This window comes from Ascaphus truei, chromosome 5 (genome assembly GCF_040206685.1).
Source record: "Ascaphus truei isolate aAscTru1 chromosome 5, aAscTru1.hap1, whole genome shotgun sequence".
Lineage (NCBI taxonomy): Eukaryota > Metazoa > Chordata > Amphibia > Anura > Ascaphidae > Ascaphus > Ascaphus truei.
Window position 1 is genome coordinate 284,596,756 of NC_134487.1, and position 12,396 is coordinate 284,609,151.

Sequence of the window (12,396 nt, forward strand, 5' to 3'; positions counted from 1 at the left end):
TCTAAAGATGCAAACCCCTCTCCCCACAACTCCAACACCCCCCCCCCCCCCACCCTCCAAATAAATTAAACCATGCATAAAAATGCAAAATACTGTACATCTCATGTTGCAGGCCCCTCCGGCTTAGAAGGGGTTAAGATACTTTAGTGCTGTGACTTCTGTGACACCCCCACGTCCCCCCCCCTCCCCCGGAGTATCAAAGAACACGCTGTGTCAGGAAAACACTTCTCCCCCAAAAAATAACCCCCCCCCCCCCTTGGTTTTAATGTGTGACCTCTGTTGTGTGTTGCTGACCTCTCCAGCACTGAAGGGGTTAGGAGCAGAGCGGCAGAGTTCTGACACGGAACAGCTGCCTTCCTCCGCACGCTGGGGGCTCCTCACACCAGGATCCCCCGACATGTCACATGGGGTGTCGGGCAGGCGTGTGCCGGTATAAACACGCTGTGGGCTGCATCATGCGGAAACGATGCAATCCTGTGTACTTTCTTTTTCACACAACTGTATATATATATATAGTTTTTTTCCTCTTTGACACATACTGTATGATGCAGATATTTTGCACCAGAACTGTACCACCATATTTGCTTTGATTCATACACCTACGTTTGATATACAGTATTACATTTCCTTACACACACATTATACTAGCTGATATACCCGGCGTTGCCCGGGCGTGGAAGGGCAGGGGGCATGGAGTGGAAGGGGCGGGGGGAAGGGGCCAATGGGCGTGAAAGGGCGGGGGGAAGGGGCCAAGGGGCGTGAAAGGGCGGGGGAAGGGGCCATGGGGCGTGAAAGGGCGGGGGAAGGGGCCATGGGGCGTGAAAAGGCAGGGGGAAGGGCCATGGGGCGTGAAAGGGCGGGGGGAAGGGGCCAAGGGGCGTGAAAGGGCGGGGGAAGGGGCCATGGGGCGTGAAAAGGCAGGGGGAAGGGCCATGGGGCGTGAAAGGGCGGGGGGAAGGGGTCATGGGGCGTGAAAGGGCGGGGGGAAGGGGCCATGGGGCGTGAAAGGGCGGGGGGAAGGGGCCAAGGGGCGTGAAAGGGCGGGGGAAGGGGCCAAGGGGCGTGAAAAGGCGGGGGGAAGGGGCCAAGGGGCGTGAAAAGGCGGGGGGAAGGGGCCAAGGGGCGTGAGAAGGTGGGGGGAAGGGGCCAAGGGGAGTGAAAGGGCAGGGGGAAGGGGCCAAGGAGCGTGGAAGGGCGGGGGGAAGGGGCCAAGGAGCGTGGAAGGGCGGGGGCGTGAAAGGGGTGGGGCGTGGAAGGGCAGGGCGGGGGGCGTGGACGGGTGGGGCGTGGAAGGGTGGGGCGGGGGGGCAAGGGGCAGCAAAGGGCAGGGAGGGCAGAGGGCAGGGAGGGCAGAAGGTGCAAAGGGCAGGGGGGCAAAGGGCAGGGCGGTCAAAGGGCAGAGCGGTCAAATGAGCTAAGGGCAGGCAGGGGCAAAGGGCAGGCAGGGAGGGGCGGGGGGGCAAAGGGCAGGGAGGGGCAGGGGGCAAAGGGCAGGGAGGGGTGGGGGGGCAAAGGGCAGGGAGGGGCGGGGGGGCAAAGGGCAGGGAGGGGCAGGGGGGGCAGGGAGGGGCGGGGGGGCAGGGAGGGGTGGGGGGCGAGGGGGGGCAAAGAACAGGGAGGGGGGGCAAAGGGCAGGGAGGGAGGGAGGGCAAAGGACAGGGAGGGAGGGCAAAGGGCAGTGAGGGAGGGCAAAGGGCACAGAGGGAGGGCAAAGGGCAGGGAGGGAGGGAGGGCAAAGGGCAGGGAGGGATTGCAAAGGGCAGGGAGGGAGGGCAAAGGGCAGGGGGGGCAAAGGGCAGGGAGGCAAAGGGCAGGGAGGGCAGGGGGGCAAAGGGCAGGGAGGGCAGGGGGCAAAGGGCAGCGGGGCAAAGGGCAGGGGGGCAAAGGGCAGGGAGGGCAGGGGGCAAAGGTCAGGGGGGCAGGGGCAGGCGTCAGGGATGCGTTAAAGAGCCCATTCCCCTGCATTTACTCACCTTGCACACGGCCGCCCTCCTCCTCTACCTCGGGCTCCTCAGCGGCGATGCTGAGACGCTCTGGTGAGGAGGTGCTGTGCCTTGCACGGGAGAGGCGGAGAGAGCCGGAGGAGCGCTCTCGGGGATGGGGAGCTAGGGGAGTGGCCTATGTGAGGGGAGAGCCGCAGAGAGCGTGCTCTGTGTGGGTGAGAGGGGGGGGAGTGGGAGCACGAGTGCCGGGGAAGGGTGAGAGCGCCGGGTGAGGGAGAGCGCCGGGGAAGGGAGCGGTGTGTGAGGGAGGAGAGTGCCGGGTGAGGGAGAGCGCAGGGTGAGGGAGAGCGCCGGGGAAGGGAGCGGTGTGTGAGGGAGGAGAGCGCCGGGTGAGGTAGGAGAGCGCCAGGTGAGGGAGGAGAGCGCTGGGTGAGGGAGGAGAGCGCCGGGTCAGGGAGGAGAGCGCCGGGTGAGGGAGGAGAGCGGAGAGCGCCGGGGAAGGTTGAGATCCGTGGGGAGGGTGAGAAGCGTGGGGAGGGTGAGAAGCGTGGGGAGGGTGAGAAGCGTGGGGAGGGTGAGAGGCGTGGGGCCGTGGGGAGGGTGAGGGCCGTGGGGAGGTGGGAGCTGGGGAAGGGTGAGAAGCGTGGGGAGGTGAGAGCTGGGGAAGGGTGAGAAGCGTGGGGAGGTGAGAGCTGGGGAAAGGAAGCGGCCTGTGGGAGGAGAGAGCATGCTCTGGGTGGCCAATGAGGGCCGTTGGGGGGCGGGACACAGGGGAGGCAGACACACCGGCCAATGAGAGCCGTGGGAGGGCGGGCGGACCGACGGACCAAGCAAATGGTCTAGAGACTCACAAACAAGATTTTCGATTATATAGATATAGATACATAAATCCTGTACGCTGTTTAATCTGTGATGTGTCTTCTCTCGGCTCCTTTCTCCTTAACTTCCCCTTCAGACCATTTGAGATCATTATTTTGCTGACTATTTTCGCCAACTGTGTGGCCTTAGCCGTGTACATCCCCTTCCCTGAGGACGATTCCAACGCCACGAACTCCAACCTGGTGAGTGCTGCTGCATACAGCCCCTACTGCATACTGCTTACAGCCGTGTGCTCTGCCCGGGCACATACCCGATGGAATCTTTATCAATGCGTTTGCTAATTCTTATTAGTTTGCCCGTGTGGTTTGATTGGCTGATGGTTCTCTGATTCCTGATTGGCTTGTGGACGGGTGTATATATGCTTATAGGACATTTATCTTGCTGGTAGGGTTGCAAACTTGATATGTTTTGGCCAAAGGATTAAACAAAATGACCCATACTTATGGGAAGATTTTATTTTTAGATAATACATATAGTAATGAACAGAATAATTGGTTATATTGGATGTGCGTTGCGGCTGCTTTGTTTATTGGTGTATATATGGAAGAGCTGTGAGTGTTGGGTTTGATTCTCACCTTGGCGGAGTACAGAGCTTCCTGTGGGTATCTCTCAGTACTGATTTTCTTTGGCCCACTTTGTTCATCTCTCATGCTTCTGTGGGGGTTATTCATTAAAGTACGATATTGCCTATCCGGCTCTGCCGCACATAATCTCCTATTGACTTGAGTGGGAGTTTCCGTGCAGTACCGCAGTTTCATGAATGACCCCACGTGCAGTGTTGTGTTATTGTGGTTATTGCTGCTTCTGGAATGTGTTCACTCAGGTACTTATATCCCAGGAGTGGAGAATGTATTTATCGTGTGGTGATATACTGCAAGGATATGATTATAAAATTCATCGAAACTCTTCAAGCTGAGAAAATTATACGATGTACAACTATCCTATTGCTATACAAAAGTAAACATTTTTCTGCAATTATACAGATATACATTGATATACATTGATATATATATATATATATATTGTAACAGGGTCCATTGTTCTCTTTTGGTGGGACATGGTGTGATATACACACTGCCACTGAATCATATGGAAACTCTGTGATATTCTGTGTTATAATGTGATGTTGTGTTATCTGGGGGAATAATATATACTATCTATATTTATAGATAAATAGATATTGTCAAGACATTGTATATGTATGTTTTTATTTGTATGCCTTTCCAATTAGATTTTGACACCAGAGTGAAGACATTCTGTATATTGTTTGTTGTTCTGTTAATAACATGATCCAAAGAGCTAGTTTTCCCTCAGAGGTTTGGGATCAGCAGATTGTAGGTTCTGTTACAATGTCACAGGGTCTACACATGATACTCGGTGATCAGCCACACCTCAGCTCTCCCCACCCCACCACCTCCCTCGCCGGTGCACCGGGCCCAACATCCCAATCCGCCTGCGGGGCCCCAGCTCACCTCTGCCGTGGGACCGGGTGACTCCCCTGAGGGTGATTGAGTGTGAGAGGCAGGGGGGGGGGAGGGGAGCAGAGGCGGCAGTTGGACAGTGGTCCGCCAATAAAAGTGTGCTTATTTATTGGCATGCCCGGGAAAAAAAGTTGGCCACTCATGGTCTGCAAGGACATACATACATTGTATCTGTGCAGCGCTTTGCACACGAGGTCCCATGGCCGCCGTACATGATAGAGTGTGAGGCCCCGGATGCGACAATACGGTCGATATATATATATATATATATTCAGTGTTCGACAAACCTATACATTTGCTCGCCCCGGGCGAGTGGATTTAACCCCCGGGCGAGTAAATATTGGCCCAAGCAGCACACGTTTGGTACTAGGTGGCGAGTAGATTTTTTTGTGTGGCGAGTAGATTTTTTGGTGATTTGTCAACCACTGTATATATTAGCCTGTGCTGGACTGCTGCGCTCTGTGTGTTGGAACTACAGTACTTTAAAGGTGTAACAAACAAACAAAAAAACAGAACAGTATTATTTTTTTCTTAGCTTTTATTAATGGTGCATCAGACATTTCCTTGAACGTTTGTAAGCGGGAGAAAGTCCCTCTAAAATCCCTCCTCTCTGGGATACAACAATATGGCAGATCGAATCAGATGAAGCTTCACTTCCAGTCCATTGATGCCACTACAGTACCATCAGATGGAAGAGGAGCCAATAAACAGTGAGGGTGAGATATTCTGGGAGAGAAGATGGCAACTCGAGTCTCATTGATACAGCGGCTGATGATAAAACTAACACTTTTTGTAAGTTATCTTTATGGCCGATGGGTTGGAGGTCTCTCGTTATTTTGCCTAGAACTTCCACTTGGCTTTTGCAAGTGATAACTAGCGGGACATGCCTTTCTTTTTGTTTGCAGTCCAAGAGGGGTTTCCTGGGTATGCGAGTGGCTCTGTGTATTTTGTTGTCCGAAGGCTGGATTTATAGCCTTGGTTAATGAAGTACCTCCTGGTTTTTTTCAGATGTTGAGCCCTGTGTGTGGTTTCTAAACAGAAACGGCTGAACCTTGTTGCCTGGCTGTAAATAAATACATGTTTGGTGTGTCTAGGATGGAAACTCATTTCTAAGTTAGGTGGGCTGGTCTGCAGGCTTGCAGTCAAGGGACGTCTGTATCTGATTATCCTTTATTAGTAGTGTATAGTAAGTTGATTTGCATGGGGGATTGGTTGAGTCTATGGATGAAGGTTGGGTGGAATGCAGTAAAGTTTTCATACAATTGTAGGAAGTTTGTTGAGCAGTGCAAATAATGAATGTCATTTGTATACTGAAGGTAACATAAAAGAAAAGGTGGTATCAGGAAAAAGCAACTTGGGGTGCCCTTAGATCAGGGGTCTCCAAATTAGTCCTCAAGGGCCACCTACAGGCCAGGTTTTATGGATACCCCAGTGTCAGCACAGGTGCTCAATCAGTTGCTCAGTCTCCAATTGAGCCACTGATTGTGCCACCTGTGCGGAAGCAGGGATATCCTGAAAAGCTGGCCTGTAGGTGGCCCTTGAGGACTGAGTTTGGAGACCCCTGCCTTAGATCATGGGGACTAACTGGAACTGGAAAATAGGGAGGGGGCTTGAGGCAAAAAAATCTTAGTCAAAGAACAGCATAGCGAGTCGAGGGAGCCAAGCACACCAGATGATACTGAGAACTGAATTACTGCAAAAAGGTCATTTTAATGACTATAATAGTAAAACATATCCTAATCCTGGATATTTTTGATTATTATAGTCATTAAAATGACCTTTTTTTTATTTTTTTAAAATGGCAGCTCGCCTCTCGCTCCTGCCGCAAAATAACCTTTTTTTAAAGTAATTCCGTTCTCAGTATTTCCTGGTGTGCTCGGCTCCCTCGACTCGCTATACTGAAGGTAAACCAGAGGTTTCGCGTGGCAGGTAGACGTGTAATCTGCTTCTAATTTTGTCAGAAACAAGTTTGCATACTGTGGTGCCACTTGCGTTCCTATGTCTGTTCCCATTTCTTGGGGATAGATGTCCTGACCAAATAGAAAGTAGTCGTCTGCAAAGAAATGGTGTCATTTTTCTTCCCCTCCGTGTGAGTCACTGAATTAGTCAGGTCACTGCCGGCAGTCACCTCACCTGTCTAAGAGACTTGCGTGCAATGTAATAAGCACTTCTAACATTTAATTCAGATACTAAAGCTCTGAATAGTTAATCATCGAAGCCACACATTATGTGTTGGTCAGAGCCTGTTTCTTACATGTGTACGTGGCTGTCAGGATGGAGTGAGTCAGATATTCTTATTCAGGACCAAAACGGTGACATTTTAAGAAAGAAAAATCTCAGTGGAGGATATAGCATCACTGACTGTAACAAGCAAATAAATGACAATGTATCGTGGCCAGAGGGTTAACCACTGCTGGGTCTGTGTAATGTATCAAGGCAGAAGTGGGGCCATTCTGGGGCAATACAATTGCACCATATGTATCGTTGAATACAACTCCCATTGAAAGCAATACACCTTGACCAGTTTTTTGGCCCAGGATTCCTCCACTTTTGCCTTGATACGTAGACCCCCTACAATGCTCTAATGGGCAGTGGCACCGATCCCGGGGCTTTCTAGCAGTGAAGGGGTTAAAGCGAAGGTAACCCCCCTTGCCCTGCATATTCTGTTAATATATTATAGCAGGTTGCTTCCCGATACCAGTACCTGCTAATAACAGGAAAACGCACACAGGAAACCGCGTCTCGCGCTGACTCCGCGCGTCCTTTATTGAAATATGAACTTCCACCATCTATGGAGTCAGGCTGAGGCCCCGCTGCATGCGTCCGCACGGCCGCCCTGCTTGCCAGCAGCACGTGCAAGTCACTGCACCGCGATCTGCGGTCTGCAGCTGACTTTTTTCAGCATGGGGGGGCGTGACCAAGACGGGTCGGGGGGCACGGCCATGACAGGGGGTAATGTCCCTCTCCAAGCTGTGCGGTCCCGCGGATGTCACAGCCCCCCACCCCCTGGTTTCTGCAGCTCCCCACAAACCATAGCCGGGGAGAGATAGTGAGCGGATCTGTGCCCTGTCACTCCCTCCCGTAGCCGCCTCCCTTCCCTCCTCATTGGCTGACTGCTGCACCACGTGACGCGTCAGCGCTTCTGATCACCAGAAGCTTGCAGCATCGGCCGGCTGACGCGTCACAGCACGCAGTCAGCCACGTCTGAAGGAGCCAGCGGGGACCTCCAGACTGGAGGAAAGGAGCTGGTGGCCCGCGGCCGCCGCCGGCCGCAGCGGGTCCTTAGCCTTACAGCGATGCTGTGTGCAATCCCTTGGCCCGTCCCGAGTGTCCTCCACACCACTATAAATCCAACCATCTCTATTGTTACATCTTGGTTTATTTAGGTATTTGCCTTAGTGATTTACAGTTGACATTATCTTACTCACGGGAATTCCCTGAACAATTCCACTCACTTACAGATCCTCTACAAGGACTGTTGTTTGGTGTGGTATTAGTATTATCCTAACCACACACTACTATTTAGGATCCTGAGCCAATACGGCTATCAGTATTTGGATCCAACATATACCTTCAATTTGTCGTTTTAATACCCTATATTTTATCTTGGTTGCTGATTAATAAAGATTACGTTTTAACTATTACATAAATGACCAGAGGGTGAGCTCGAGTGCTAAACTTGGTTTCCTTTTCTGCCCATTTTTTACTGTAAAGAACCCTTTCCTTTGTTGCTGGTGAAACCTACCTTCCTCCAATCTTAAGAGATGACCATGTGTCCTTGTACTGCCCTTGGGATGAATAGTTCTTTTGAAAGCACTTTGTATTGACTATGAATATATTTGTATCATATCTCCTCTTGGATGCCTCTTGTCTAATGTAAACGCATCTAATTTCGCTAGCCTCTCCTCATGTCAGATTATCCATCCCCTTAATTAATTTGGTGGTTCTTCTCTGTACTTTTTCTATTTCCAAAATTAATTTGTTATGCAGTGGTGCCCAAAACTGTACTCTATCCAAGACGTGGTATTACTAATACTTCATACGGTCACATAATTATGCTTTCTTCCCTTCTATCCATACCCTATTTAATGGAAGATAAGATCTTATTAACCTTTGCAGCTACTGCCTGGCATTGGGCACTATTGCTAAGACTCCTGTCAAAAAGCACACCTAAATCCTTCTGTATCAAGGATTGACCTAATTTTGCCCCATTTAATATGTAAGTTGCTTGTTTATTCTTGTTTCCTGAACCCTTTGTCAGGAATCGTTGTTTTAGACTGAACTAACACACCTTAGAGTATACCCCCAAAAGTGTACAAAACTCTCCTGAGTGTGACGTGATGTAAAATCCTCTAACTAATGATCAGAGTTAAATGGCAATAGCTTGATTGAAAGTTCCTCACATTTTGGTGCAGACACAAATTCAGCTTAACTTTTGCTTTTCCTTTAGCTGTATGTCTTTATCCATTTACTGCCAGAGGTACACTTGTCAAACGCTTGCTAGACACACCCCACAGTTAAATACACCCTTCGGATAGACACAACCCAAATAAATGTACACACCCCACAGATATAGACACACCCACAGTTATATTGTACGTATGTATATTTTTATTTATATAGCTTCAACCGTGCACACTGTACAAGAGAGACAATACAATACAAGGAATGATATGCTCCTCAGTTAGTCACACCCCCCAGTTGGACTGACCCCACAGTAATCCTTAAAAATTGTCAGTAAGAGCTGAAAAAAATGCAAAACAATCTTCCACATTCCTACTTTTTAGAATAAACTTTCTGCCTAAGTGATCAATAATGTAATTATTCCAGATCTCCCCACTGTAACGGTTTTGGAGCTTAATTAGATCTTAATTAACCTTCTTTGTGAAGATTAAACACCCACCCTACACAGTACAATAAATTACACGCACTATCAGTATCCACAATTGTCTTTACAAAAGGCTAGAAATGTTGCCCTTTGTAAAGTGACAAATTGTGACATGAATGTCTGTTACCTTGTACATTCATCTTCTGAGGACGCGCCTAACACAGTCTGACAGTGAGAACTGTGTTAGAGTTGCAGTTACATGTAAAGATGCCGTCCCATCCAGCATTCCATTGCTAAAGAATATAAACAAATGTTATTATCTTTCAAATAAAAAATGTCCCATTATTTGCTTCATTGAATATTCATTTCAAAATGAAGTTACATTTTGTATTAATCACACACTTTTATTGTTCCGTTATATTTTCTTGTTACAAATTGACTTAACATTCCACTGAGTGACACTCACTTTTAATGAATGAGACTGCCGTCCAACGAGCGAGACTGCTTTCCAGTGTGTGAGACTGCCGTCCAATGAGTGAGACTGCCGTCCAATGAGTGACACTCACTCTTAATGAATGAGACTGCCGTCCAACGAGCGAGACTGCTTTCCAGTGTGAGACTGCCGTCCAATAAGTCAGACTGCCGTCCAATAAGTCAGACTGCCGTCCAATGAGTCAGACTGCCGTCCAATGAGTGACGCTCAATGTAAATAAGTGAGACTGCCTTCTAACTTCTGTCTTATCCAAGATAAAAACAAACCCTTCTGGGTCAGACCGTGTACAAGAACAAATGTTGGTGCAGAGGGACACAGAGGACAACATCTGATGTACACAATAGAATTCCCTCTAGGAAATCCACTATAAAATAAAAAAACCTCAGCAACATTTCCGGCAATTTGCGGGAATTTGTTAGCGTTTGTGCGGAAACCAACCCCAATAGTACCTGCTTCTTTCTCTACTGACTCTCTGACGCGTGTCTGTCCTACACATCACGGGATCTCTGTATCGACACAGACAAAAGTGAGTTTTAACGCACTGCTTAATTTTGTGGAGCATTGTTACGCGAAATGTAACAAACAGTCTGGCACAATCTCATGCAGATTTTCTGAATTACGCCACTTCAGATCTGGCAGATAATAAGCCATTTTATATTTCAACCAGTGTATGAATCATTTTTAGGTTTAAATAAATAAATAATAAAAAATATATATATAAACAGACCAAAAAAAAACCTTAAAACTGTTAACAAATGAAATGTACGTATGTATATCTTTATTTATATAGCACCACGGCACGCTATAATGCATAATAATATAACACATAGTAGGAATAAGCGCTTGAGACATAAAAGTAACATTAGGAAAAAGGAGACCATCCCCTGAAGAGCTTACAATCTAAGTGGTAAGTAGGGAGAACGTAGAGACAATAGGAGGTAAGTAAGTGCACCTGCAACGGGTTGATGTTTGAGATGTTTAGTATCAGGCACACACCTACCCATATGCTTTTTTAAAGAGGTGTGTTTTAAGATGGGTCTTAAAGGTGGCTAGAGAGGGTGCCAGTCGGATATTGAGTCTTGTAGGTGTGTAGTGAGAAACTAGGGCTGAGATGTAAGAAGGGGCAAAAGAGTGTATTACTTTGAACGTGAGGAGAATTTTGGGAGGTAATACAGGATTTAATAAGAAGCCAGGAGAGAGATTTAAGCAGTAGAGAGACTGGGACCGATTTAGGAGAGAGTAAAGTGATTCTAGCAGCAGCGTTTAGAATAGATTGTAGGTGAGACAGGTGAGAGGCAGGAAGGCCGGACAGCAGGAGGTTACAGTAGTCGAGACGGGAGAGAATGAGGGCCAGCGTTAGAGTTTTAGCAGTCGAGCGACAGAGGAAATGGCGTATTTTTGCAATGTTATGTCCTACTGACAGTCTCCAAGTCACAAGCTGGGGCAGATGGGTTAAAATTGGAGCAAAATACTTTGAAAAAATAGGTGCAGGATGAAAATGTCCCAGAAGTTGTTCCGTTGACCTCAAACCCTTTCCTTTGCACAAGGAGGTGAATAAATGTAGCATCTTGCTCTTAATTTGACATCAGTGCATTTTAGCCCTATTTTGCAGGTAAGAGCTGCATAGCTCTGTTACTGTGCAGTGATGTGTGATGACCCCCCTCCCCCTATGTATTTATACCATAATACATGCTTTATTCATTAGCCGCGTGAAGCTAGTTCTGAAATATTTATGAAAGCACAATGCGTGGGACACTGACCTTTCTCTTCCTATGGAAATACCTTAGGTTTGCAGACTGATTCTGACAGTGCTTTGGGCATAACAAAGGTCACTCATATGGAGTCTGTGCCACTTATTGGAAATCAGTTTTACTCATTGGGAGCCAGTTTTACTCATTGGGTGCCAGCCTCGCTCATTGGGAGCCAGGCTCACCCATTGGGAGTCAAGCTCGGTCATTGGGAGCCAGTTTTACTCATTGGGAGTCAGCCTCGCTCATTGGGTGCCAGCCTCGCTCATTGGGTGCCAGCCTTGCTCATTGGGTGCCAGCCTCGCTCATTGGGAGCCAGGCTCACCCATTGGGAGTCAAGCTCGGTCATTGGGAGCCAGTTTTACTCATCGGGAGTCAGTCTCACTTATTGGGAGCCATCTTCGCTCATTGCGAGCTAGTCTCGCCCATTGGGTGCCAGCCTCGCTCTTTGCGAGCTAGTCTCGCCCATTGGGAGTCAGCCTCGCCCATTGGGAGTCAGCTTTGCCCATTGGGTGTCAGCTTCACCCATTGGGATTCAGCCTCGCTCATTGGGAGTCAGCCTCACTCATTGGGAGTCAGCCTCGCTCATTGGGAGTCAGCCTCGCTCCTTGGGAGCTAGTAACCCACATTGAGAGCCAGTCTCACTCATTGGGAGCCAGTCTCAGTCTTTGGGAGTCAGTCTCAGTCTTTGGGAGTCAGTCTCACTCATTGCAGTATTTGGGAGTCAGTACTCATGGGTATTGTATCCTTTCTGTACAGTTTATAGTTGCTGGTACCTACCTCATGTGCAGTAAGATGGTGTCAAAATTCCTTGTGATCAAGGTTAATTTAGTCTGAGCTCTCCTGATATTATGGTGTCTGAGCCCTCCACTTCCCAATGGGTGGAACATTCTTGGGAGCAGAAGGTGACAGATGCAGTGTATCCATGACAACGTCCTCAACCAATCAGTGTTCCGTGGGAGCACAAACTGGGATGAAATAATTAGGTGTCTTTATAAATAAATATTGATGATAATAACATTGT

General features: G+C 48.6%; 1 protein-coding gene across 11 annotated transcripts in view; it reads left to right on the plus strand.

Moving 5' to 3' along the window:
* Positions 1 to 12,396, plus strand: part of CACNA1C (calcium voltage-gated channel subunit alpha1 C) — a 470,141-nt gene that overhangs the window by 156,229 nt on the left and 301,516 nt on the right. For all 11 annotated transcript variants that reach the window (XM_075602406.1, XM_075602396.1, XM_075602400.1 and 8 more), the window contains exon 3: positions 2,899 to 3,004. In XM_075602406.1, the coding sequence (XP_075458521.1) occupies positions 2,899 to 3,004 (106 nt within the window). The remainder of the gene's footprint in view (positions 1 to 2,898; positions 3,005 to 12,396) is intronic.